The sequence below is a fragment of the Helianthus annuus genome, chromosome 8, assembly GCF_002127325.2.
Source record: "Helianthus annuus cultivar XRQ/B chromosome 8, HanXRQr2.0-SUNRISE, whole genome shotgun sequence".
NCBI classification, from domain to species: Eukaryota; Viridiplantae; Streptophyta; class Magnoliopsida; order Asterales; family Asteraceae; genus Helianthus; species Helianthus annuus.
The window spans coordinates 150313970-150339228 of record NC_035440.2 but is presented as its reverse complement, the minus strand read 5'-3'; the positions used below and the strand labels follow the sequence as shown (position 1 = coordinate 150339228).

Sequence of the window (25259 nt, the reverse complement as noted above, 5' to 3'; positions counted from 1 at the left end):
CTTCGTGGCTGTGAGGGCGGTTGGGGTTGTGGTAGCTATGAGGGCGGTGGTGGCTGAAATCTAGAGAGAGAGAGAGAGATGAGTGAAAGAGGGGTGAGAGAGAGAGGTGTGAGATAGATATAGTGTGTGTATATATAATATAATATTGGTTTTCTAAATTTATTTTCACCTTTTTATTAAAATAATTTTGAATTTATAGGTAAAAAGACCAAATTGCCCTTGAGTAACCAGATCTAACAAAAAAAGTTAACTAGGTTAGAACTAAAGGACGTAAGTTGCAAGATTTTGTAACATAAAGTACAAAGCCCATCAAATTTAAAGGCAAAGGACACCGCCTGTAATTTGATACAAACATAAAGGACAAAACTTGTAATTTACTCTATTTTTAGACATTTATTTTTTTTGCCTGAAGTTTTTGCGTTTGTTGTTTGATGACGTTTTATACATACATTGTCTGCATGGCTTTATTGTTTTTGACGTTTTTTCAGGTAATGTACCGTAAGTCTGATTGCACCAACACTTGCTCATGCAGGCGTTTGGAGCAGTTTGGTTTGCTATGTAGACATATATTTTATGTTTTAAGAAGTTTGGATATTAGGGAATTTCCAAAACAATACATTTTGAATAGATGGCGTAAAGAGGCTTCGCCAAATTACTCTTCGGATCACTCAATGAGTCGTGGTTTTATGACCGAGCTTGATCCCGATGTGCAAAGTGTGATGCGTGAAATTATTTTTGCAACGGAGTGTACTTTGAATCGTTTATCTGGTAATAAGGATGAGCTATCCTTATACAAGGATCATGTTCAATCTTATAGGTGAGGATTAACTTAATAAGATTTGCTGAATGAGATGGACATCATTCTTAAGTGAGGATTAACTCATTCCCTCTCTCAGCCTACGTCACAAACACCGCCCATCACCTCCACCATCTGCCACCACCACCACCACCTGCCGTCGTCACCACCCGCCACCAACCTTCGCCGACCACTACCACTGTCCTCCTCTGCCACCGCCATCGACTGCCATCGCTGCCACCCACCAACGCAAACCACCGCCACCCCGACCACTACCGCCACCCTCCACCGACCACCACCACCATCTTTTGCTGCCACCACCCGTTACCGTCGACCACCACCATCCACTGTCGTCGCGGCCACCACCACCATCGACCACCATCGCTGCCACCCGCCACCACCGACCACCGCCACCCTCCGCCGACCACCATCACCATCCTCTGCGGCCACCACCCGCTACCGTCGACTACCACTACCCACCGTCGTTGTCACCACCATCGCCACCACCTGCCACCGCAAACCACCACCAACCCCGACCATCGTCGTTGCCGCTAACAACCATCACCCACCGACCACCGCCACCCACCACCGCTAGCACCGACCACCGCCACCCATCGGTGGCGGCTGCCACCGCCACTGGCCGCCACCGATCACCGCCACCACCCATCGCCGATTTAATTCATTCTTCTTTTCTTACCTACCAAACAATACAAGGTAATGATTTATTCCTTTCATGCATGGTAACCAAACAAGACTATGGAATGTAATGATCCATTTCATTACTTTGTTCATTCCATTACCTCGTCTATTCCATTCCATCATCTATTCCATTACGCCATACCAAACAGACCCTAATAGTGTTATATACTTATTGAATGGTGTTATATACTTATTGAATGGTGTTATATATGTGCTGTATAGTGATTTGCAGTATTATTTGTAGTGTTTTTATAGAGATCTTTAAAATGGTGTTATATACTTATTGAATGGTGTTATATACTTATTGAATGATGTTATATAATTATTGAATAGTGTTATATACGTGCTGAATGGTGGTTGCAGTGTTATTCGTAATGTTTTTATAGAGATCTTTTAAAAAAAATCTTGTTCCTATAAATAAGGTGGTGGTTATGAAAGGTTTTGAATTAATTGAATCAATGATAAAATTACTTGTTTACCCTTTTGAATTAATTTAAATGGAGAACACATGTTATCTACACAATATTTCTCACACTTCTCACACTTTTAACCTTTTTTATAATAATCTTACCCTATATATATATATACATGTATTTTTTAATTATTTACTTCTTCATTTTGCTACGGATATTATTAAATTATCTTAAGTTGTTTTTTTTTTACTATTTAATTATTGTTTTTGCTAGGACTTTGCCATGAAATTTAATAAACTATCAATTTACTTCTCGATTTTGCTACCATCTTTCATACATTATTTTTGTAATATATTTTTTTAATGATTTTGCTATGGATTTTAAGATAAACTTTGTTGAATTATTTTCAAATACTTATTATTCTTAATTTTGTCATGGATTTTGCTATAGATATAGCTTGCAACGAAATATTCGTAGTTAAATCGCAGGGAAATGCGTCTGTAGCAAATTCATAATAAAAGTTATTACGAATTTTGCTAGTCATTTTATTTAATTATTGTTTAAATATTTATACTCTCAATGTTGCTACAGATTTTGCTTGGGATTTTATTTTACTTTTTTAGTTAATATCTAGATACTTATTTTCATAGCTTTGCTACGGATTTTGCTACCAATTTTGCTAGGTTATTTTTTTTATGTTTATTTCTTTAATTTTGCTACGAATTTGCTACGGATGTTGCCACGAATTTCCTTTGCTACGGAATATCCGTAGCAAAATTGTAGCAAAATACGTTCGTAGCTAGTGCGTAGCTAATCGGTAGCTAATACGTAGCAAAATTTGCGACTGATTTTTCGCGTAGCAAAACTTTATAGCAAATGCCTCTTTTTGTAGTAGTGATTGCATTATTGTTTTTTCTTTCACAAGAATTAAATAATTCTAGGTGCAGGGCATATGCTTTTATCAAACCATAAGTGTTTTTAGATGCATCACTATAATGGTTTGGACTCACCGTTATAGTCGCACAATTCTTTTAAATGTCAAATTTAGACAAGTTAGTTACACCTTTCTAATGTTAGACGTGGTGTTATAATTGGTTTACACCCATCATTCATTGCACATTGCATCAACATTTAGAAAGAACATCATTTTTAAAAATATAACAAGTCTATACTCCATTCAAAGAGAATTTATTTCCTACGGTATAATTCATAAAAAAATGATGAAATACATAAAAATGTGGGGTTCGATCTCCACCTTTTTGTACCATAAACTCTCTTGAATACAATATTGAGACGAGTGTTTTCTTTCAAAATAAACAAACAAGCATGAAGGTCCTTAAAACTAACTAAAATAATCGTATCTCATAATTTGAATGCATCATGAAAATATTATTCAACCCATGTAACATCTGCTTTTAAGCTAATACTAAATATAAAAAAACAAAGTAAAATGTTATAATAAGTAAATAATACATTAAAGTTCATTTTTGAAAGATAAAACATGACGACTGTATGTATTAATATATGACATTATATTTTGTTCAATACGTTCAATACACGGGTTTTTTTTAAGATAGATCGTATTTATTATTTATTATATAAATTTACACTTATATAAACCGTGTAATACACGGGGTTTTAACCTAGTAAATACTATTAAAATATTGTATTGTATGTGTAAACGAGTTAGATTGGCATGGTGTCGAGCTTTATTTCTTTATATAAATATAATAAATACTATAAAAAGTAACAAGCATATATAAATAATCAAATATTTATAAGTTATAATTATAATTATAATTATAATTATAATTATTATTAAAAAACAACTTTGATTTTACTATAGCATCCATGATGCTATGGTAAACCCTTTTTTATAATAAAGTAAAAGAATTAGAAAGCATGGATATCATAGGTATGTGTGTTTGTTTTCTTATTCTTTTTATACTTTCATAAATTATATGTAGACTATATGTAGGTAAAAATATATAGATATTTTACGTATATATATATAATACACATACGAATGTAAGAAACATAACATTTAAAAAATATAAACCTTGAATCCTAAAATTTAGTGATTTAGAGTTAATCTTTTTGTTCTTGTAATAATTAGTATCATCCTCATCCTTAGTATGTTAATATTAATATATTTCATTAAGAGGAAACATTATGGTTTTGATTGCTTATTGTTTTCCATGAAAAATTGTTTTTTTTACTTTGTAAAAAATGATTAACTAACTAAGTTTATATAATAAGAGGCCGGTTAACGTACAATATTCTTTAACATACGAGCGTACGCTGTGAAATTACGTACGTTATAAAACTCAAAACCCTTATTCACGTATGTTAAAAAACTATAATGACGCATGTTGAAAAGACATAATCACGCATGTTGAAAACCACAACATGCTTCATTACATAGTTATAACATGCTTTATTACATAAGTATAACATGCGTGATTGCGCTTTTTCAACATGCGTGATTATGGTTTTGAATTTTACAATGCGTAATTTCACATTATACGCTCGTAAGTTAAGCAATATTATATTTTACACTTTCACTGTATAGTAATGTCTAAAAAATCGTACGTTATGGGCTTAAAATTGTTATCCAATATTATTTAAATAATAATTTTTCTCTAATCAAAACTTGGTTAGTTAATTTGTAAAAATATATTGAAGAACCAAATTTGGTTAAATTTTGGTTATTGAGATTCCGCAATATATTTTGTTAACTAGAGGGTTATATACGAGTTTTCGGTATCGTACTCACACAAGTGCCTATATTTATTTTTATTGTTTTTGGGATTTTTTTGGTTGTTTTAACGAGCGATACCGTAACAAACTGAATTAATATTAACCGTATTCGCACCTCATTTTCTAGTCCGCCAACAAACGTAACTAGGGTTTGGGACTGCAAAGTATTATCGATGGGCATGGAGGTTGATGATCCGTTTGTTGGATTCGTAGATTACGCGATATCTGTATTATCCCCCCCAGATGAAGATGAAGATGAAGATGCGAATAAACCGCCGTGGAGCTGGGCTTGGGGTCGGATCATCAAGACTTGTAGAGCTTATTCAAGTGGAGTCACCCCGGCCATCCTCCTCTCTGAACTCTCGCAGGCAGGTTCCTCCTGCATTTCATTTTCAAATATTAATAAAGTCATACATTAATTACATTCCCTGCCACTTGTGTGTTTGTTTAGGCATGGGCTGAGAATCAAAGAGGTGGTGGGTATTATTATTCACAGAAGAAGAAGAAGACGAAAAGACCAGATCAGTTGCAGAAGAACAGAGTAAAGCTTCCCAACACAGTTACCATTGATACAATCTATGACAAGAATTTCTTGTCTTTCACAACTCTTCTTCAGGTTGTCATACTTGATGTTTTTCTTCTTCCAGGTAAGGATGGAACTGAATCAATCAAACATTGATAACAAGTATAGTTGCATCTCCTATTTATAACTTATTCTTCATTTCCTAGGGACAAATTTTTACATGCTTACCTTGGGAGATTTTTGGAGCTCCAATACCATTGATCTTTATCTTCATCGCAGGTAACATGAATTCAAATTACATTATTGATGTTGTTTGGTGAGACATATATTCTTTGAAGAGTGTGTTTGCTTGTATGTAATTCTCTTGCATCAGCAGGTTCTACGACTTGGCTGACCTTAAAAATGGGATCCTGAAGAAAGGAAGAGAGCTTTTGCTTACAGGATGTTATCTTCGCACAACCACTCGTGGATCTGGTCGTCACCTACGACTTCTACCAACAGAATATTTACTCATAATCTTAGATGAGGTAATTAGCCTACTGCTTTCATAATTTAATTCACATTTTTATGGTGACAATAACATAGGATGTTATTGTGAGTCCCGTCCCGTCCCGTCCGATTTACTTATTGAAAATAGCATAACGTAGGTTCAATTTGCTTGGGCTTTTTAGGCATTTTCGTTTTATCTCATACATATGGTGTGAGGAGAATTTAGAGTCACATTATACACTCTCTGTGCTTTAACAACTGCGACATGATGATTTGTGGCAGAAACGAATAGATTCAATGAAAATATTATTTCTAAGAGTCAGGAATAGCAATGGTTGTTTATAAAGTGAGATACTAGTTGATAATACTGGTTTCGATAATGTCTACCGACATAAAATTTCATGTAATTTTGACTTGGTTAAAAAATATGCAAGTTTGACTTGTTCAAATTAAGTTTTTGAGTGTTAATCAAATACTTAAAAAACATCCCTTCACAAGACAAAAACTGAATATCGCCAAATTGCCATATGTTGTAGATAGCTTTCGAATTTCGATTAGAGTAAATTATATGCTGTCCCTGTCCCAGATGCTATGTAGTTAATATCCTGATATATCACCGATATTTCAGTGATATATATCGGTTATCGGCTTGGTTTTAAAAAGCGCGCCTCAGGGGTGCGAGGCGCAACAAGGCGCACACCTTGGGGCTTTTTCGCTTAGCGCCTAGGTTAATTACAAGAAGCGCCAAAAAGGCGCCCTTTTTTGGGATTTTCCTGGGCTTTTTTGGCCTGAGGCGCGCGCCTCTCGTATCCGAGGCGTTTTTATGCATCTAACTGTTGTACCTTCGGTTTTTTGGCTTGTACATGCAGCTAAAATCATACAAAAACCTTACTTATAGCTATATTTTGGGTAGGGAAAGCTAAAAACCTATGGGATATATAAAAAATATATATAATTAGCTTGCGCCTTGGGTACGAAAAGCCCACCGCTTTTGCTCTTCGCGCTTTGCGCCTCGGTTTTAGACCTCGTCGCTTTTGTGTGCCTCTCGATTTTTTAAAACCAAGGTTATCGGTCCCCTTCTGAGATAACAGTGCAAAATATTAGTCAGAATATCGGTACCGATAATATCAGCGATATCGGCCGATATTGGACTGATATTTTATCAATATATCACTGATTTTCCCACTATCAATACCTTTCTTCTTATTTCTACCATTCGTCTTTCTTCTTATTGCTGCTATTAGTGTTTTAAGTCTTAATTGTTAGTTGTTACTGTTAAATGTTAGTGTTGTTAGTTGTTTTTGTTAAATGTTAGTGGTTTAATTCTTAGTCAGTTTCCACTTGCTACAATTGTTAGTGTTTTGCAAGTTGCAAAAGTTTAATTTGTTAATGGTAGGAGAGTATACTGAATTGTTAGTGTTAAGTTGCTATATATATAAATTTAGCATGATATTAAAATTACCGATATCTCACCGCGATAACCGATATCTCAAATACCAGTCCTTGACCGATATCCAATATTTTACCGCATTAACTACTTAGCCCAGATGTTCAAAAATCAACCCTAGGCTGGCCAAATAGTTTTAAATTCACACATTGGCCAAGTGACATGACATGACATTTTTGATGATTATAGGATGAAGACGATGATGCAATGCTGCTTGCAGCACAGTTCTGCTCTGATTCTTTGGCTTCCGTTTCTGTTGATGAAGGAGTCTCCTATTCTTTATATGCTAGGTGGTAACTCAACCAGGCCTTAACTACCTCACATTGTATTTTTTATAGAAGAGTTCATATTTGTGCAGGATTGAATCCATTGGATCTTTAGAGATTCAGGGTAGCCTGCAGAAGAAACAAATTACTCTTGTAGATAACGATAATTTCAGGATTAAATTTTTACTATGGGGTGACCAGGTCGTGCTTGCCAATTGTTTCAGGTAAAACACCATATATCTTTCCCGTCAAATAAAAAGTTTTCACATTTCAAAAACATGTACACAGAGAAATAAAAGGAGAACAATTGATTATTTATAATGTATGAAATTTTCTTCTTGCAGTGTAGGAAGCTGGCTAGCTCTAGATCAACCGTTTGTTTCAAGTTGTATGGAAAGTGAAGAGATATGTCTTGAATACGGGAGTGTCACTCAGCTGTATATAGTGCCTTTCATTCGCCATGAGGAACAGGTAACCAAATTTTATTATATAGCCAGGTAACCTCCTTTAATACTTACTGAGTTCAACAGGTATCTGTAGCATCAACTCAAGGATCAAAAAAGTTGACTACAGCTGCTGACTCAAGTCAAGGACCTAAAGTTTCCCAAGTCACTTTGCCATGTGATTCTCGCGGAGCCATTGACTTCAGTAACTACCCTTTTAGAGTAAGTTTTATGTTTTCGAAAGTTGGGTTGTTTTTATAACTGACATCTGGAAAAAGAAAGTGTTGGGTTGATATAGTTTTTCTTGTTGTATTTACAGCTGTTTGTGGCTGATCTTCGAGACAAGATGAGTAACATAAGCATCTACGGTGTGGTTACAGATATTAAGAAACCAAATATTCCAGAGTCATCATCCACCAGATTCTCCTTGAGAGTTGAAGATCCAACTGGAGGAATTTGGGCCAACCTGCATTTTGTCAAATCTTGGTATTTAACAAGCTTCTCATCATCAATGAACAGATAGTTTAAAAAACGATATATGCTTGATGATGTCTTCTTATATTGTTTGTTAGGTCATTGGGGAAAATAAGCATCGGTCACACGGTATACATTGCTGGCTTGACATGCGCTGCTATCACCAAATGCCAGAGGTACCAGTCTTCCTGATTATGTTCAACACTTCAACTCCATCCCCAAAACCTTTGATTTCTAAAAAATAGATAAATATATTAAGAGTTTCAGTATAAAAACATCTTTATGTAATAACTTACGAGAAAATTGAATATGGCAAGTACCACATTTAAAGGATAACATACGTGGCTTTCGTGCTATTGTTAAGTAAACACACATACATACATATTCATGCTGTTGAGAACTGCATAAGCACATGTACATAGTGCTTCAATGAAAAGGGTAAGAGTAGAATATCAAACTAAAAGTTGTGTATGCTTATGGAATTCAGCATTGAAGTTTCATGGGATGAGAAAGATGGTGGATGTTTGTTTGTTAACCTGAGTTGCTTACCAGCCTTGCTAAATTCTTCATGCCTTCACAAGGCGTCTACACTTTCAGATCTGTCCGCCAACACACATGTATGTTCTCTTTCATTTTAGTTCTTATATTACCGATGTTTATTATAATAAGCGTTTTAGTTGTTCTTAATGCAACTGTTGGCCACCGGTTGAAGTGTTCAGCTATCAGTCAACTGTATTAAATGGGTGAAAGTTAATAGAAATTTCTACATGTCTATAGAAGGTGGACCAAATTCAGTATCCTAAATACATTGTCATGGTGAGAGTAATTATGTGATTTTAGTTCCTAGAGATGAAAGAGACATCCTGAAAGCATACTTTCTACAATTTTTTATGGTAAACTTGATTTTGACAAGAGTTGAATGCCATTTTAGTCCTTGTGGTTTGGGTCATTTTGCCAGTTTAGTCCAAAGGTTTCGTTTTTCACCTGTGGGTCCAAAAAGGTTTCACCGTTGCCATTTTAGTCCACTGGGTTAACTTCATTCATTATTTATGTTAACGAGAAAGGCAATTCGGTCATTTTATATGGCCGAATTGCCCTTCTAGTTCACAGAATTACTTATAAAATGACCGAATTGCGCTTCTCGTTAACAAAAAAATGGATGAAGTTAACCTAGTGGACTAAAATGGCAACAATGAAACCTTTTTGGACCCTCATGCGAAAAATGAAACCTTTGGACTAAACTGGCAAAATGGCCCAAACCACAGGGACTAAAATGGCATTTAACTCTTTTAACAATGTTCTTTGAACAAGCTTTGGAAGTTGAAACCTCAATGGGGGCTGTTTGGATTTACATTTTGGAACTGATAATCTGATCAATTTTCAACATATTTGCCTTTGGTCACCTTTTACCTGACCTGTTTTCACAAAAGTTGTTTTTTGGTCATTTCATTTTTTTAGTTTTCCAGACACTTGAATATCTGATTATGTGATTATCAAAACTTCTAACAGCCGAAGCACACACAAACACTAATTTACACAATGGATTATTTAGTATCAGATATTTACTTTTAAATAGCACATTCAGTCACCCCTTAGATGTATCTCCTTGTAGCACAAGTTGGGTAATAAGGAGATATGTGTAACCTATGCTCGTTTCACAAGACACATCCATATTTGACTGTCGGGGAGTCGATTGATATAATTAATAGCTTCAAAATCATGTATAAATTGGAATGGTTTTTTTGTATCTCCGTACAATTTTGAGACTAGGATTAGAAGAGAAACTCAGGTTACGGTAAACCGGTTTGGTTTCATGCCAGGGCGCTCAACTACAGAAACGATTCATATTCTACGGAGATTAATGGAAAAGTAGAGGGAGAAAAAGCGAGATCTACATATGGTATTTGTTGACCTTGAAAAGGCATATGACAGTGTGCCACGTAGACTGATTTGGGAAAGCTTGGAGGGTAGGGGAGTTCCTGGGAAGCTATGTAGCACGGGGACTCCATTTATGTGGCCGTACCCGTCTCGGGTACTTGTCGGGGACGTATCTGGTAGAAGTATCCAGCCCGTTTCCATTTATTTTTAGCGTTTTTACCCTTTCAAACTTGGTTTAAAAAAGCGCGAAGCGCTCCGAAGCGTTTTGGTTCCAAAAGCTTTAAGCGAAGCTTTAAGCGCGAAGCGAGAGCTTCACGTATACGAAGCGCTCAAAATTAAAAAAAAATAAAAAAAATATTGTACACATCAATATGACCTATTCACTTGTTAATCAATAATAAACACAAAAACATGATTAAAAAACACACTTAACACATAAAAAATATAGTTAAAACATAAATTAAAGTCGAAACACACTTAAAACATAAACATAAAAAATAGTCTTTTCCGATGAGAAGGACTTTTCCGAGGCAGCAGTAGTGCTGTTTGATCCTGAGGCCATTATGATTTCTAAACAGAAATCAAGTTGCAGACAGCAGCAGCAGCGTGAAGAAGAAGCAGGCAGCAATGAAGAAGAAGCAGGCAGCAGCAGCAGCAGCAGCGTGAAGAAGAAGAAGCAGCAGCCAGCGTGATTTTTTTTAGGGTTTAGACTTAATAGAATCTGTTTTTAAAAGCAGGTCGCAGGTGGGCTTTTTTCTTGGGTATATATTCTTTAAATTAGGCCCATGTTGGTGGGCTTTTAATTATAAAACCAGCCCAGAATGGCGCCTCAGCCGCCTAACGCCTCGAAATACTAGCGCTTTAAGCCCGCTTCATAGCGCCTCATGTACTTTAGCGCTTTATGTGAAAAAAAGCGTTTTTATGGGCGCCTCGGGCGCCTCACGCCTTAAGCGCGCCTTAAGCTCGCTTTTTTAAACCAAGCTTTCAAATTCCACAACCGGCCATTAAAGAAATAGACCTATCATATTCGGCTTCTCTAATCTCTAAACTCTCAAGTCTCATCATCTCTAATTCTCTATTGATAATTAATTACCTTTGAAAGATGTAGTATTTTTGGAATTTGTTTAATGTATTTTTATTTTTTTTATATTTTTATTGCCGTACCCGTATCTTGGAATTTTAAGTTTTGCCGTTCCTCGTTCCCGTATCGTCCCCGTACCCCGATCTCGTACCCGTTCCAGTGCTACTTAGCTGGGAAGTATATAGACTTAATTAGGGATATGTATGATAGGACTGTGACTAGGGTTCGTGCGCCTGTAGGAGATACAGTCTTTCCCCGTGGAAGTAGGACTCCACTAGGGGTCCGCGTTGAGTCCGTTTCTTTTTGCGGTTGTCTTGGATGAGTTGTCCAAGTCTATTCAAGAGACAGTTCCGTGGTGCATGCTTTTTGCGGATGATATAGTGCTAGTTGCTGAAACTAGACAAACCCTAAATGCGAGGCTAGAGGAATGGAGAGCAGCCTTAGAAGGCAATGGTTTAAGGATTAGTCGGTCTACAAGACTGAATACCTTTATTGTAATTTCAGCGGTGCAAGTGACAACGAGGACACTCAGGTTACCAGTGAGGGTCAAGTATTTAGGATCGTTTGTGCAAAGGGACGGGGAGATAGATAGTGACGTATCTCACCGCATCCAGGTTGCCTGGTGTAGGTGGAGAGCAGCCACTGGGATTTTGTGTGACAAGAGGTTCCCAACAAAATTAAAAGGGAAATTTTATAGGGTAGCAGTTAGCCCGGCTATGTTATACGGGACAAATTGTTGGGCCATCAAGAAAACACAAGCGCGCAAGATGGAGGTAGCGGAGATGAGGATGTTCAGGTGGATGTGTGGCCACACGAGGTTAGACCGAATAAGAAGTGAGGTTTTTAGGGTTTGGTTAGGAGTAGCTAGTATATCAGACAAGTTAAAGGAGGGGAGATTGAGATGGATTGGGCATGTGAAGAGGAGGCAGTTGACAGAACCAGTTAGAGCAGTGGAAACCATGACAGTGGAAGGAAGGAGGAGCAGAGGCAGGCCCAAGTTGACTTGGGATGGAAGAGTTAGGCAAGATTTGGTAGAGTTGCACCTCTTTGAGGACATGGTTCATGATAGGAGTTCGTGGAGACGTAGGATTAAGGTTAAGGACTTGTTGGTGAGGCTTGGTTTAAAAAAGTGCGCCTTAAGGGCCGATTAAGCGCGAAGTGCACCTAAGCGCAAACCCGATCGCTTTGTGTGACATAAGGCGCAGGGTGTACAAGAAGCGCAGCTGAGGCGCGCTTTTTAGGAGGAAAATCGACATAAGGCACAGCTTAGGCGCGCGCTTTTTGTACATGAGGTGTTTCTATGCAGCTGAGTGTTGTACAACAGGCTTTTTATGCTGTACGTTTATGTTTTTTTTTCATTTTAAAACATATATAAAGCTTAATTATAGCTAAATCATAGGCATTGGATGCTAAACACTTATGGGATATATAAAATAAATTATATAATCACTTTGCGCTTTGCGTACGAAAAGCTAACCGCTTTTGCGCTTCGCGCTTCGGTTTTAGACCTCATTGCTTTTGTGCGCTTCCCGCTTTTTTAAACCAACATGTGAGGGTATAGACGTGTCCTAGCTTTGCCTTGGGGGGGGGGGGTAGATTTCTTTTACACTCTAGGTAGACCAACATATGATGATTTTCTTGTATCTATGCATATATGTTGTTTGCTGATGATTTATCTGACTACTGCTACGCTATTTACTTACCCATTTTTCGTATATCTGCCTGTTGGTTGTTTTTGGAGCCGGGGGTCTCTCAGGAAGCAGCCTCTCTATTCTTGGATAGAGGGAAGGTTTGCCTACATCCCATCTCCCCCAGACCCTACTAATAGTCTGTTATTTGTGGGATTTATTGGGTATGGTTGTTGTAGTTGTAGTTGTAGTTGTAAAATCATGTATAAAAACATTAAGAAAAGCCTTTTGGAGTTTACACTGATTTCTTTTTTAACATGTTTTTTTTTTTTTTTCAGGTGTGTCGAATTTGGCTAGACCAGATTGAACATTGTGATGTAAGTTTAAGGTATTTTCACACATCATGTGGACATATTGCTACACAGAATAGTGGGTTTGAATGCAACTTCTGCGGTTGTGATTGCAACGATGACATTGTTCCTGGTTTCCATTTGAAAGTGACGATTGCAGATGATACTGGGAAAGTGTTAGCATGGTGCACAGGTCATACGGCTGCTGAGCTGCTGCAAATATCTCCTGATGAATTTTTTAATTTGCCTGAGGTATGAAAATCTTCTTCCTTTGCCAGCCAGTATTGCATATCTATATCATGCATGCTTATGACATTACACAAGAAACAAATCACATGAACTCCATATTATTTGATATATCAATTGAGAATGACATTTTCAGACAAACCACATTCAAGATGTGACAGAATGGCCTGGTTGGGTAGTGGGTCAGAATAGATTTGGGTCAAAACAGGATTGGGCATACTCATTTCTACAACTTTAAACATATAAATATGATTAAAACCAGAGTTATCAAAAGCGAGCACTTTTGGCGCCTAGGCGCTTTTTCTGGGCGATTCGCATTTACTGCGCTTATAGTTCCCAGGTAATAATAGCGTAGCTTAATTCTTCCCATGCGTAATTAATGATTTATGCTTTTTATTTTTTTTTTAATTGGTAATTTCCACTTTTTCTGCAGTATTTATAGGGCTTTAAGTTTAAACAAATGATATCAATTTATTATCACATTTTTCAGTTCGAATTATCAAATTATTCAGTTCGAATTATCAAAATTATTCAGTTCATGTTATCAAGATTATTCAGTTCTTTTGGCTTTCAAGTTTTACTCATTATTACTTTAGTGAACCTTTTGTTTTCGAGTTTGAGCATTTTGGTTTTAAGTAATTTGTTATCTGATACTTTTTGAGTGCTATGAACATTTTGGTTTTAAGTATTTTGTTATCTGAGACTTTTAAAGTGCTAGTATGAACATTATTGTTTTGGTTTTGAGTACTTTATTCCCTTAATGAACTTTTTAATTTTTTTATTTAAGTGCGTTTTTTTTTCTCGGGCCCACGCTTTTTTTGCGCCTATCACCTAGGCCCTAATCGGAGCCTATGCGCCTAAAGTGCGCTTCGCGCCTTTAACAACTATGATTAAAACATATTATTGCAAAAGTATATCAATTAAATTGATATTGACTAATTAAAAAGACGAGTAAATTGCCATTTTAGTCCCTGAGGTTTGACCAGAATTGCCACTTTAGTCCAAATAGTTTTTTTCTTGCCATTTTAGTCCACCTTTGTTTTCTGCCATTTTAGTCCCCAACTTTTGTCATTTTTTTGCCATTTTCATCAAACCCTAACTTCATTCAAAAAATTTAGTCAACTTAGGTGAATTTTGGTCAAACCACATTTTTCTTTCTTTTTTGCAGGTATGATGGTATGGGGATGGTGTTGTTCCGGTTTACAGTGAAGATGATGGCGGTGGTTGTTGGTTTTACGATGATGGCGGTGGTGTTTGTTGATGACGTGGGTGGCGGAAAAGTGGTTGGTGGTGGTGGAAATGGTGGGTGGTGATGGCGGTGGGGTGGGTGGGGGGTGACGGTGCATGCAGGTGGTAGCGATGATAGAAGGTTGTGATGGGGTGGGTGGTGGTGGATGAAAATGGCAAAAATGACAAAAGTCCGGGACTAAAATGGCAGAAAACAAAACTATTTGGACTAAAATGGCAATAAAAAAACTGTTTGTGCTAAAGTGGCAATTTTGGTCAAACCTCAGGGACTAAAATGGCAATTTACTTTAAAAAGACATTTTAGCTGTTTTTTTTTATTTGACATGTAAAATGGCAATGTATAATAACAGGAAGAGCAAATGATGTATCCGTCTTCTCTGGAGCATGAGAGGTTCATCGTTGCGCTTGTTAATAGCAAACAGGGAACAGTGGTGGAAGAGGATGATGTATCGATTTGGGAAATCACTCAGGCCTTGAAGTCTGACTAAAATATGAATGTCTTTATTTTTTTTACTTGTATCTCATGTAAAAGAAAATTATGATATAATTGTTAGCATCTCATGTTGGTTTACCTGAAAGGTGAATGTTTTCATTAATCTACTCACGAAAAAGCAGGTATGTCAATGGCATGACTATGTTTAATAAAAAGTGAGAATTCATAAAGCCAACACAATAACAAATGCCAAATGAATATTAATGTTATAACAAAAAGTAAGCAAGACGAACACATTCCTCAAGCAGAAGAGATTCAGTTTTTTTCTTCAAGAACAAAAAGAAGTTTATGAACATATTTTTTTTGAATGGCTATTTCATTCAACGAGGGTGACTAGCAAGACGCTAGACCCAAACAAACACAAAGGAAACAACGCTACAAAATGAAATTACACCAGTTTGTCCATGTCAAATTCTAACACGAGGATCTATTCTTTATCCATGGGTAGTCGAGTGATTCGTGTCTTCAATGATTTTGGCAATATTAGTTTCCTTGTTAGGAAAAATGAGCTCGTTTCTAGCTTTCCACATACACCAACAAGCCGTCAAAATGATACCATGCACAACTCTTCTTTTGGTTCGGTCCGTTTGTAAACTTTTGTGATAACAAAGGATGTCTTGAACCGTAAACACGAACATAGGAGGAACATCACACCAGGAGCTAATCGTCTGCCAGACAATAGAAGAGACGTAACAAGCTGAAAATAAGTGTTCGTTGGTTTCCTTGTATTCACCACACCATTTCATAAAGACGGCTCCACATTAATATTTCTTCTAGAAAATGCCCATCGAGTTGGCAATCGATTCATCTCCGCCTTCCACGCCAAAATGTTGACTTTTTTCGAGATCCAATTATTCCAACCTAATACAAAAGGAATAACTTGTTGTGTATTGGTCAAAATTTTCTTCATCGACGCAACTGAAAAATGTCCATCCTTGCTTTTGGTCCAAACCCATCGATCTGAAGCGTTCGATAGGTTTGCATGACGAAGAAGACTTTGGCATTCATCCAGCTTCCTATTTTCCTCGGCAGATAAGTTGGACTTTTTTGTAGGACATGGGTCACAATTTTATAATAAAAATTATATAATAAATATAAAAAATTGTAAAGATACTCTCTTTACATAATTTTGGGAAATTGTAGTACATGAACCGTGTACAAATTCAAACGAAAATAAATATAAACTACAACATATTTAATAAAACAATCGATTCAAACCAATTTTATCAAAAGATAAAGTCTTCAACTTGATCTTTAACGGTGTCTACTTGTATGGTTCGTTGTCTTTTCAGTCCGTTGTGTAGGCTTCAACGAGGTCTTGAACCACGTCTTCTTGTACATAATTTCCTACAAAAAGAACAAACAAATGTTGACGGTTGTGGCTGAGGCACGTGTTCAACACGCTTCCCTTAAAACAGATTTCGCGCCTCTACTAAAGACGACACGTCTGTCTCCCAGGGTACAATAGCCGAAGCAGTTTGTACTGCCGGAGAAGGCCACGCGCCCGAGGTTACACCGGATAAAAACATAGTGTTAGACCTTTTGGAAATTAAGAATAGAATTGTAGTTGAATCATGTAGAGAAACTTATCTCTATATGTTCCCAACATATGGGTCATCAAGTACTTCTTCAAGAACTCTTCATGCATAACTTTATGTCTACTTCTTGTATTCTTACTCTTGTAGTTTTATGTATATAAAAAACATCAAGTTAGGCACATAGCCTACTTTTAATACAAAAGACATGGGGTAGAGAAAAGTCTCACATAAAGCCTACTTTTAATACAAAAGACATGGGGTAGAGAAAAGTCTCACATAATTAGAGATTTATTAGAGACATAAACTCTAATAAAAAACTAATAAATTGACATAAAAACTCTACTTAAGAGTTTATGTTACATATGAAAAGTCTAGTCCTTAATTAGAGATTTATTAGAGACATAAACTCTAATAAAAACTAATAAATTGACATAAAAACTCTACTTAAGAGTTTATGTTTCATATGAATAGTCTAGTAAATAATTATAATTTCAATAAATTATAATATCACTAAATTAATATCCATTCATAATATCTAAATTTCCAACAATCCCCCACATGAATAGAGATTGATCAAAACACACAAAGTTTCCAATGGAACCTCGACAGTTGAGTATTGTCGGATAAGTAGGTGTCCCTTTTAACTTTCCGTTGTGAAGCATACTTAGCCTCCTAGCAGTTTGTAGACACGATGTCCTTGAACAAACCCCCATTTGTGTAGACGACAATACACTTCACACAATACTCTCCTTAGCCGGGTCATCCCCTCATAGTCGTGTCCAATAATGGTCGTGGAACACTTTCCCGGTTCTGCGAGAGCTTTAGGAATTGTGCCCCCAATTCCATTCGAAGCGACCCCACTTCTCTCTAACATAGGTGATTCTCCTTAAATCATTAAAAGCATCGTGGTTATCATGATTACGCAAAATCATTTACCACATAATATGCTTAACCTCATAATTTGTCACTGAATTTCATAGGAATGAACTAGGACGTATTTAAACACCCTTTTATTATTTAGGGAGTATATATATAACCATATATACTAGCTTATGCATATCAGCTATGCCCCCATAGTGACCACCCTTAGGCATATGAATTCGTTGTCCTATTGAACTTAGATCTTGGGATCTCCAGTCAACTAAGGTAGGTTTCCTTCACACACCCTTTTTCCATGGGCTTTAGCCTCATTCCACAACTTGATCTCTAATAAACCCTTAGGTTGTTGGATCCATAACATTATCTTTGTCTTTGACAAGTCACTAAAGATAACTTTACAGTTGAGATCAATTGTCATGACGTGTTCGTAACTCGAAAGTTAACATTGCCTATTTTCAACTTCTAAGACTATAACCTCAGTGGCCACCTGAATCTGGTTATAATATTTGTCTTAGAATGATACATTTATCATTTAAGGCAAACACATCTCCATTATGAACTATGACATTTGTGTCCTCCACTTAGTCGTCTATTTGCAAAGTTAGATTGGATTAAAAAATCCTTATTTCCAAAACAAATGCAAGACACCCCCACATTGAAGTGTTATTGGATAACATCTAGATGGGTTAATGAGAACCATATCTAGATACCCTTATAGGGTTGTTTCTTAAATGGATCCTCCCCCACATTTCTTGCCATTTGATCAACATTTCCGTAACACCACTTATGGCGACATTTATACACATATGATTGAACAAGATCAACCTCATTGTATCAGTGAATTCAACTCATATTGCATTAGCTTACATAAGCTTCCGAGCTGACCAAAGCAACACATGCCATTGTCATAAGTTTGTCACCAACTTAGAATAATTCTAATTTAACATCTAGAATAAGCTTAGACAATGAGTTCTCCTCATTAGCTTTTCGAACAAACTCTTAAAAGTTACATGTCTTTTCCTTATAATGAATGAAAATTCTCCCTCAATTTTGTCTATACACAAATTCTTTTTTTTTTTTTTTTTTTTTTTTTGTGTTCATACACATTTGAATGTTTAGAGTTAATTAGTCTCCGTCAAGACCCATAATTAACCAAGTACTAGTCTAGCATGCTTTAGACTACAATACTTTAGCATGTGAACAGAAGATGCATCATTCTGATTCTTCACAGCCCTAAGGATATCATAATATCACTTTGTAACATTCATCCCTTGTTAAGACAAAATAATGAGACTTATTCATAATACTAAAACATCAATATTTAGGAAGGTCTCACAAATTATTGTATATAGCACATAGCTAAATTTCATCATTCATTTAAGGAACATAACTTGTTTACCTTTGATCTACAACAATCTACCATTGACTCATAAGTACTTAAACATAAGTCTTAATCCAAGTCACTTGGTGAACACATTCATTAACAACAAGATGAATGTTTCTCGTCTACAATCACTATTATCAATCACTATTATGTGTGTGTCACACCCCAACCGATGGCGGAATCATCGGGGCGCGGCACTGAGCGAAACAGATTGTTCAGAAGTTTCCACAACAACTATCATACAATTCAGTTATATAACACGTCCCATACCGTGTCCCAAATAATAACAAGTTATCATAGAAATCAACTAAACAATATGGGAACTGTTCCGACAACTCAAATTCTTAATTATTACAGACCGAAATAAATATTGTTTTAAGACCTCTAGTCGGCTATCCGTAAATCTTACTGACTACAGGTGCCAGTACAAGATCTACAGATAATTATGGCCCTGGGGCAGGTACGTGGACACTGTCCTAAGGTCACAGGCTCCTAGAAGCTTATTATTGCCTCGCTTCCCTAGCACGCTAGTAGCTTAAACACCTGTCACATACGTTAAAATAAAAGTCAATACATATAATGTAAAGGTGAGTACACAAGTTTGGTATAGCATATAGAGTTCGAATAGTTTACGCATAACCAAGCACGTACACAAGGGAAAACGATGCATGTAAATTATCGACATGGGACCATCAATACCAACGACTTCGAGTTGACTGTCCGAGACAGTTCGCAATACATGATTACCACCGTAATCCATGCAAGTAATTGTCCTTAGCAACCCCCGTGTGAACGGGTGCTGAGTCCAAACTATAGTACTACGTTGCTAAAGCAGGCAGATAGCACTCCACGTGTAAACATAATAAACAGCAATCATTTAGACAAGTAATACATGCAAGTAGGTTAGCGTTCAAATAGTTTGTGTTGTTTGTGAATTTGATAGATTACGTATGTAACACCCAAAAGTGCTGAAAGCAAAAAGGGATCGAGTATACTCACAGTGGTTGGTTGTGGATTGAAGGGAGCACTGAGAATAGTTTAGCCTGAATAGTTCGATAACACAACGATGAGTAACGCGGAAAAAGTAAACAATGTACTTGGATCGAGTAGGCCATTCGATCGGACAGCAGTTCGATCGAGTGGGCTGTTCGATTGGTTTGAAAGTCCGTTCGAACATCCATTCGATCGGCCGGCTGGCTCGATCGGCTGGTTCCTTCAAGTGGATTGTTTCTTCCTTTGATGAGAAGGATGTGTTTGTGTATGATGGTTTGTACTACCTTTCAAGTTGGCTGATCGAACAGCTGTTCGATCGGTTAGCCCAACCGATCGGCTAGCACTTCATTGTTTTCAAAATATGTCACTCGATCGGCTGGCATGCTCGATCGGGTGACATTCCAATGTTTCGAAAAGTCTAAGTGTTTTGAAGTATAGTATCTCATGATTCGAGCAGTAATGATTACAATCGAGTGGCGTAGTCGATCGATCAGTACCTCGTCAATTCTACACTTCATGAGTTTGTGGGACTAAGTGCTAGTCGATCGGTTAGCCTAGTCGATCGGCTGGCATAGTCGTTCGGTTGGGCTGTTCGATCGAACAGCCTAGCCGTTCGGCCAGCTTCTCGATTCGGTTAACCTATCACTTAACACTTGTTTATTCCCGTGAATTGTTGATGTTTTAGAGATATTTTGACTACGAGTTGAACCACAAAACTGAAGTCCCCACTTAGCCTACTGACTCGAGCAGGAATCACCCAGCTCGGTCAGAGACGGTTTGGAACCTAAGTTTAACGTTTAACCCGGAATCGGTATATCTCTAGGTAGAACCCGAATCTTGAACCATGTGTTTGTTTAGAATGGTTTATAAATCGGTTCAAGTCTCGTTTTCACCTTTTTGAGTGTAAAAGAGTTGAAAGATAGATGAAAACCCATCTTCCAATCCTTTTCCACCGTGAAATGTTAAGATCTTTGGAAGATTTTAGGTTATTTATGTGGAAATCGGTTAGATCTAGCTTATTCACGGTTGAATGAAGTCAAGAACATGAAGTTCTTGATGAACACCAAGAACACCATGATGACATCACTCAAGAACACCTAGATCTTGGTGATTTCATGGATGAAATTCAGATTTTGAAAGATAGAAAGATGGAGAATCGATTAATGAACAAAAACGTACAAGGATTAGAGCGAAATACTTACCGGTTTGAGAGAAATCTGAGATTTAGTGAGAAGAAGAGGCTGGTCGGTCAGAGCTTTTCCAAAAGTGGAAAGTTTGACAAAGACAGCCCTATTTATAGGCTTCCAAAAGAGGAAAGGGTCAGCTGATCGAACAGCATCCCTGATCGAGCACCTGTCCGATCGAACAGCCTGTTCGATCGGCTAGCCTGTTCGATCAGGTTGCCCTGTTCGATCGGCTAGCCTGTTCGATCAGGTTGCCCTGTTCGAACGGCTTACCTGGTTTTGAGTGTTTCGCGACGATTTCTGATATTTCGAGTTCGATGAACGATGATTTGAGAATGATAGAATTTCTAATCAAATTACTTTTAGTCCCAACTACTATATCTAACATACAAGCATCCTTACAACCATTTCGGGTTCGATTTCCATTGAGTTTGATTCACCTTTGAGTCTTGATTGATTTGATTGATTCACCACACACTTTAACATAAAAGTAAACATGCACAAGTAACACATAAGGCACACACACACACGTATAAAAAGCATTAAAATCCCCACACTTGAGTTCGATGATTGATTTGATTAGCTTGATTATTGATTGACTAGCTTTATTGCATTGTTACTTCCTATCATTCACAGTCGGTCGTTGATTCACAGTTCGATTATCGGTCGATTAGTTTGATTATACAACACTTACTCCAAATAATACGAAAATCAAAATGAAACTAAAATGAAATTAATCTTTATTAATCTTTAATTCCAATAACAGTCAACATTTGACTTTGACTTTGACTTAGGAAAACACGGGGTGTTACAGTCTCCCCTCCTTTAGGGAATTTCGTCCCGAAATTAGGCCGAGAACCGTACATCACCGTGTGATTTTACCAATTTGACGCTTCAGATCTATCTGAACAATTGCGGGTACTTGGCCTTCATGTCACTTTCGAGTTCCCAAGTGAACTCCGCGCCTCGTTTGCCTTCCCATCGTACTTTTACAATAGGAATGCGAGAGCGTCTGAGTTGCTTGGTCTGTCGGTCCATGATTTCGACAGGCTTTTCCACGAAGTGTAGCGTTTCGTTGACCTGAAGATCGTCGAGTGGTATTATTGCGTCGTGGTCGGCTACGCATTTTCGAAGGTTTGAAATATGGAAAGTCGGGTGGACATTGCTGAGTTCCTCCGGTAATTCGAGTTTGTAGACAACTTTACCGATCCTTTCCAGAATCTTAAAAGGTCCAACAAATCGAGGCGCAAGTTTCCCTCTTTTGCCGAATCGGACTACTCCCTTCCAAGGTGATACCTTTAGGAGCACGTAGTCGCCAACTGCAAATTCGCGGGGCCTGCGTCGTTTATCGGCGTACATCTTTTGTCTGTCCCGGGCCTTTACCAAGTTTTCCCTTATCTGGTGGATCTTGTCAGTCGTTTCTTGTAGAATCTCGGGCCCAGTCAATTGTGAATGACCGACCTCGTGCCATACAATAGGCGAGCGACATCTCCTACCATACAAGGCTTCGAAAGGTGCCATTTCGATGCTGGAGTGATAGCTATTATTGTACGAAAATTCGACCAATGGTAGGTGTTTGCTCCAACTACCACCAAAATCAATAACACACGCACGGAGCATGTCTTCAATAGTACGTATCGTTCTTTCAGTCTGCCCGTCGGTTTGCGGGTGGAATGCGGTACTCAAATTCAGCGTCGTTCCAAGAGCTGCTTGAAAAGTTTCCCACAATCTCGATGTAAACCGAGCATCGCGATCCGAAATGATGTCTCGAGGCGTACCATGATTCTTGATGATCTCGTCGGTGTAGATTTGGGCTAGCTTGGCCACCTTGTAGTCTTCTCGTATTGGCAGAAAGTGGGCTGATTTGGTTAGACGGTCGACTATAACCCAAATACTGTCGTGACCTGATGGCGTGGTCGGAAGCTTAGTTATGAAATCCATAGCTATGCTTTCCCACTTCCATACGGGTATCGGCGGTTGTTCGAGTAAGCCTGAAGGTCTTTGGTGTTCAGCCTTGACTCTTGCACAAGTTAAACAGCTACCAACATATAGAGCAATATCCCTTTTCATCCCAGGCCACCAGTACTTGTAGCGAAGGTCCTGGTACATTTTGTCCGCACCGGGATGAATGGAATATCGGGATTTGTGGGCTTCGTTCATGATGATCTTTCGCAAATCTGTCCTCCTCGGAACCCAGATTCGGTCCAGATAATAGAATATCCCATTGGCTTTGCTCACGAGCTGAGTTCCATCGTGATAGATTCGTTCTTTCTTCAACGTACGCTCGTTAAAGCAAGCGTGTTGTGCTTCGCGGATGAGAGCTTCAAGGTTATACTGAGCCTGGATGTTTCGAACACCTATCACGTAATTCTTTCTGCTGAGGGCGTCTGCAACTACATTCGCCTTGCCTGGGTGATAACGGATCTCACAGTCGTAATCGTTGAGAAGTTCTACCCATCGGCGTTGACGCATATTGAGTTCTCTCTGGTTAAAGATATGTTGTAGGCTCTTGTGATCAGTGAAGATCGTACACTTTGTACCATACAGGTAGTGTCGCCAAATCTTTAAGGCAAAGACAACTGCGCCTAGCTCGAGGTCATGGGTTGTATAGTTCTTCTCGTGGATTTTGAGCTGTCGAGATGCGTAAGCTATAACCTTGTCTCGTTGCATGAGAACACAGCCAAGTCCAAGGTTTGAAGCATCACAATAGACAACGAAATCATTGCTTCCGTCCGGCAGTGTAAGAACTGGTGCATGGCACAGCATGTGTTTGAGGGTTTGGAAGGCAGTCTCCTGCGCGGTTCCCCACACAAAAGGCTTGTCTTTATGAGTAAGGGAGGTAAGTGGTACAGCAATCTTTGAGAATCCTTCGATGAATCGCCGGTAGTAACCTGCTAATCCGAGAAAAGAGCGAACTTCTGACGGATTCTTTGGCGTAACCCATCCCTTGACTGCCTCAATCTTCGCTGGATCAACGTGTATACCCCGACTATTCACAATGTGACCCAGAAATTGAACCTCCTCCAACCAGAACTCACACTTGGAGAATTTGGCGTAGAGTTGGTTTCCCTGAAGTAACTCGAGAACCAATCGCAAATGCTGCGCATGTTCGGCCCTCGATCTGGAATAGATCAGGACATCGTCGATGAATACAATGACGAAACGGTCTAAGAACGGTTTACACACGCGATTCATCAGATCCATAAATACCGCGGGTGCGTTGGTCAATCCAAAAGGCATGACAACAAATTCGTAGTGACCGTATCGGGTTCGAAAAGCGGTCTTGGGTATGTCTTCCTCTTGAATCCGCAACTGATGGTAGCCTGAACGTAGATCAATCTTGGAGAAACACTGAGCACCTTGTAGTTGGTCAAACAGATCATCGATTCTTGGTAAGGGGTATCGGTTCTTGATGGTCAGCTTGTTCAATTCCCGGTAATCGATGCACATTCGGAACGACCCGTCCTTCTTTTTGACGAAAAGGACTGGTGCGCCCCATGGAGAAGTGCTCAGGCGAATGAAGCCTTTTTCAAGTAACTCTTGGAGTTGGTTTGAGAGTTCTCGCATCTCAGATGGAGCGAGTCGATACGGAGCTTTGGCCACTGGGTTGGCTCCTGGAATGAGGTCGATTCGAAAGTCGATATCACGGCTTGGAGGTAATCCAGGAAGATCATCAGGGAACACCTGAGGAAATTCTCGGACAACAGGAACATTCTTGACTTCAACTTTCTTTTTCTTGTCCGTCTCTGCTACAACAATGTTGGCCAAGAAGGCTCGATATTCCTTGCGGAGATATTTGCGAGCTTGAAGACAGGACATGAGCTTGAGATCTTTTGCAGTAGTTTCACCATAAACACATAGAATATCACCACTAGCTAGCACAAAACGAATCATCTTATCGGAACACACAACTTCAGCACGGTTTTCACGAAGAAAGTCCATGCCTACTATGACATCGAAACTTCCGAGTTGCATTGGAATGAGATTAATCGGGAATATATGATTGTTGAGCTTGAGAGTACAATCACGGAGCACAGAATTGACAGC

General features: G+C 38.2%; 1 protein-coding gene across 2 annotated transcripts; it reads left to right on the top strand.

Moving 5' to 3' along the window:
- Positions 1-4755: 4755 nt before the first annotated feature.
- Positions 4756-15409, top strand: LOC110873796. 2 transcript variants are annotated; one of them, XM_022122811.2, is made up of 13 exons: positions 4756-5036; positions 5120-5315; positions 5398-5470; positions 5568-5718; positions 7317-7417; positions 7486-7617; positions 7738-7864; positions 7924-8058; positions 8156-8322; positions 8409-8486; positions 8798-8927; positions 13236-13499; positions 15092-15409. In XM_022122811.2, exons 1-13 carry the CDS (start codon positions 4842-4844, stop codon positions 15227-15229), a joined length of 1887 nt encoding a protein of 628 aa, XP_021978503.1. In that variant the 5' UTR covers positions 4756-4841; the 3' UTR covers positions 15230-15409. The 2 variants fall into 2 exon arrangements, with proteins under 2 accessions (XP_021978503.1, XP_021978504.1); XM_022122812.2 differs by lacking the exon at positions 15092-15409 and adding an exon at positions 14662-14782.
- The last annotated feature ends 9850 nt before the right edge of the window (positions 15410-25259 follow it).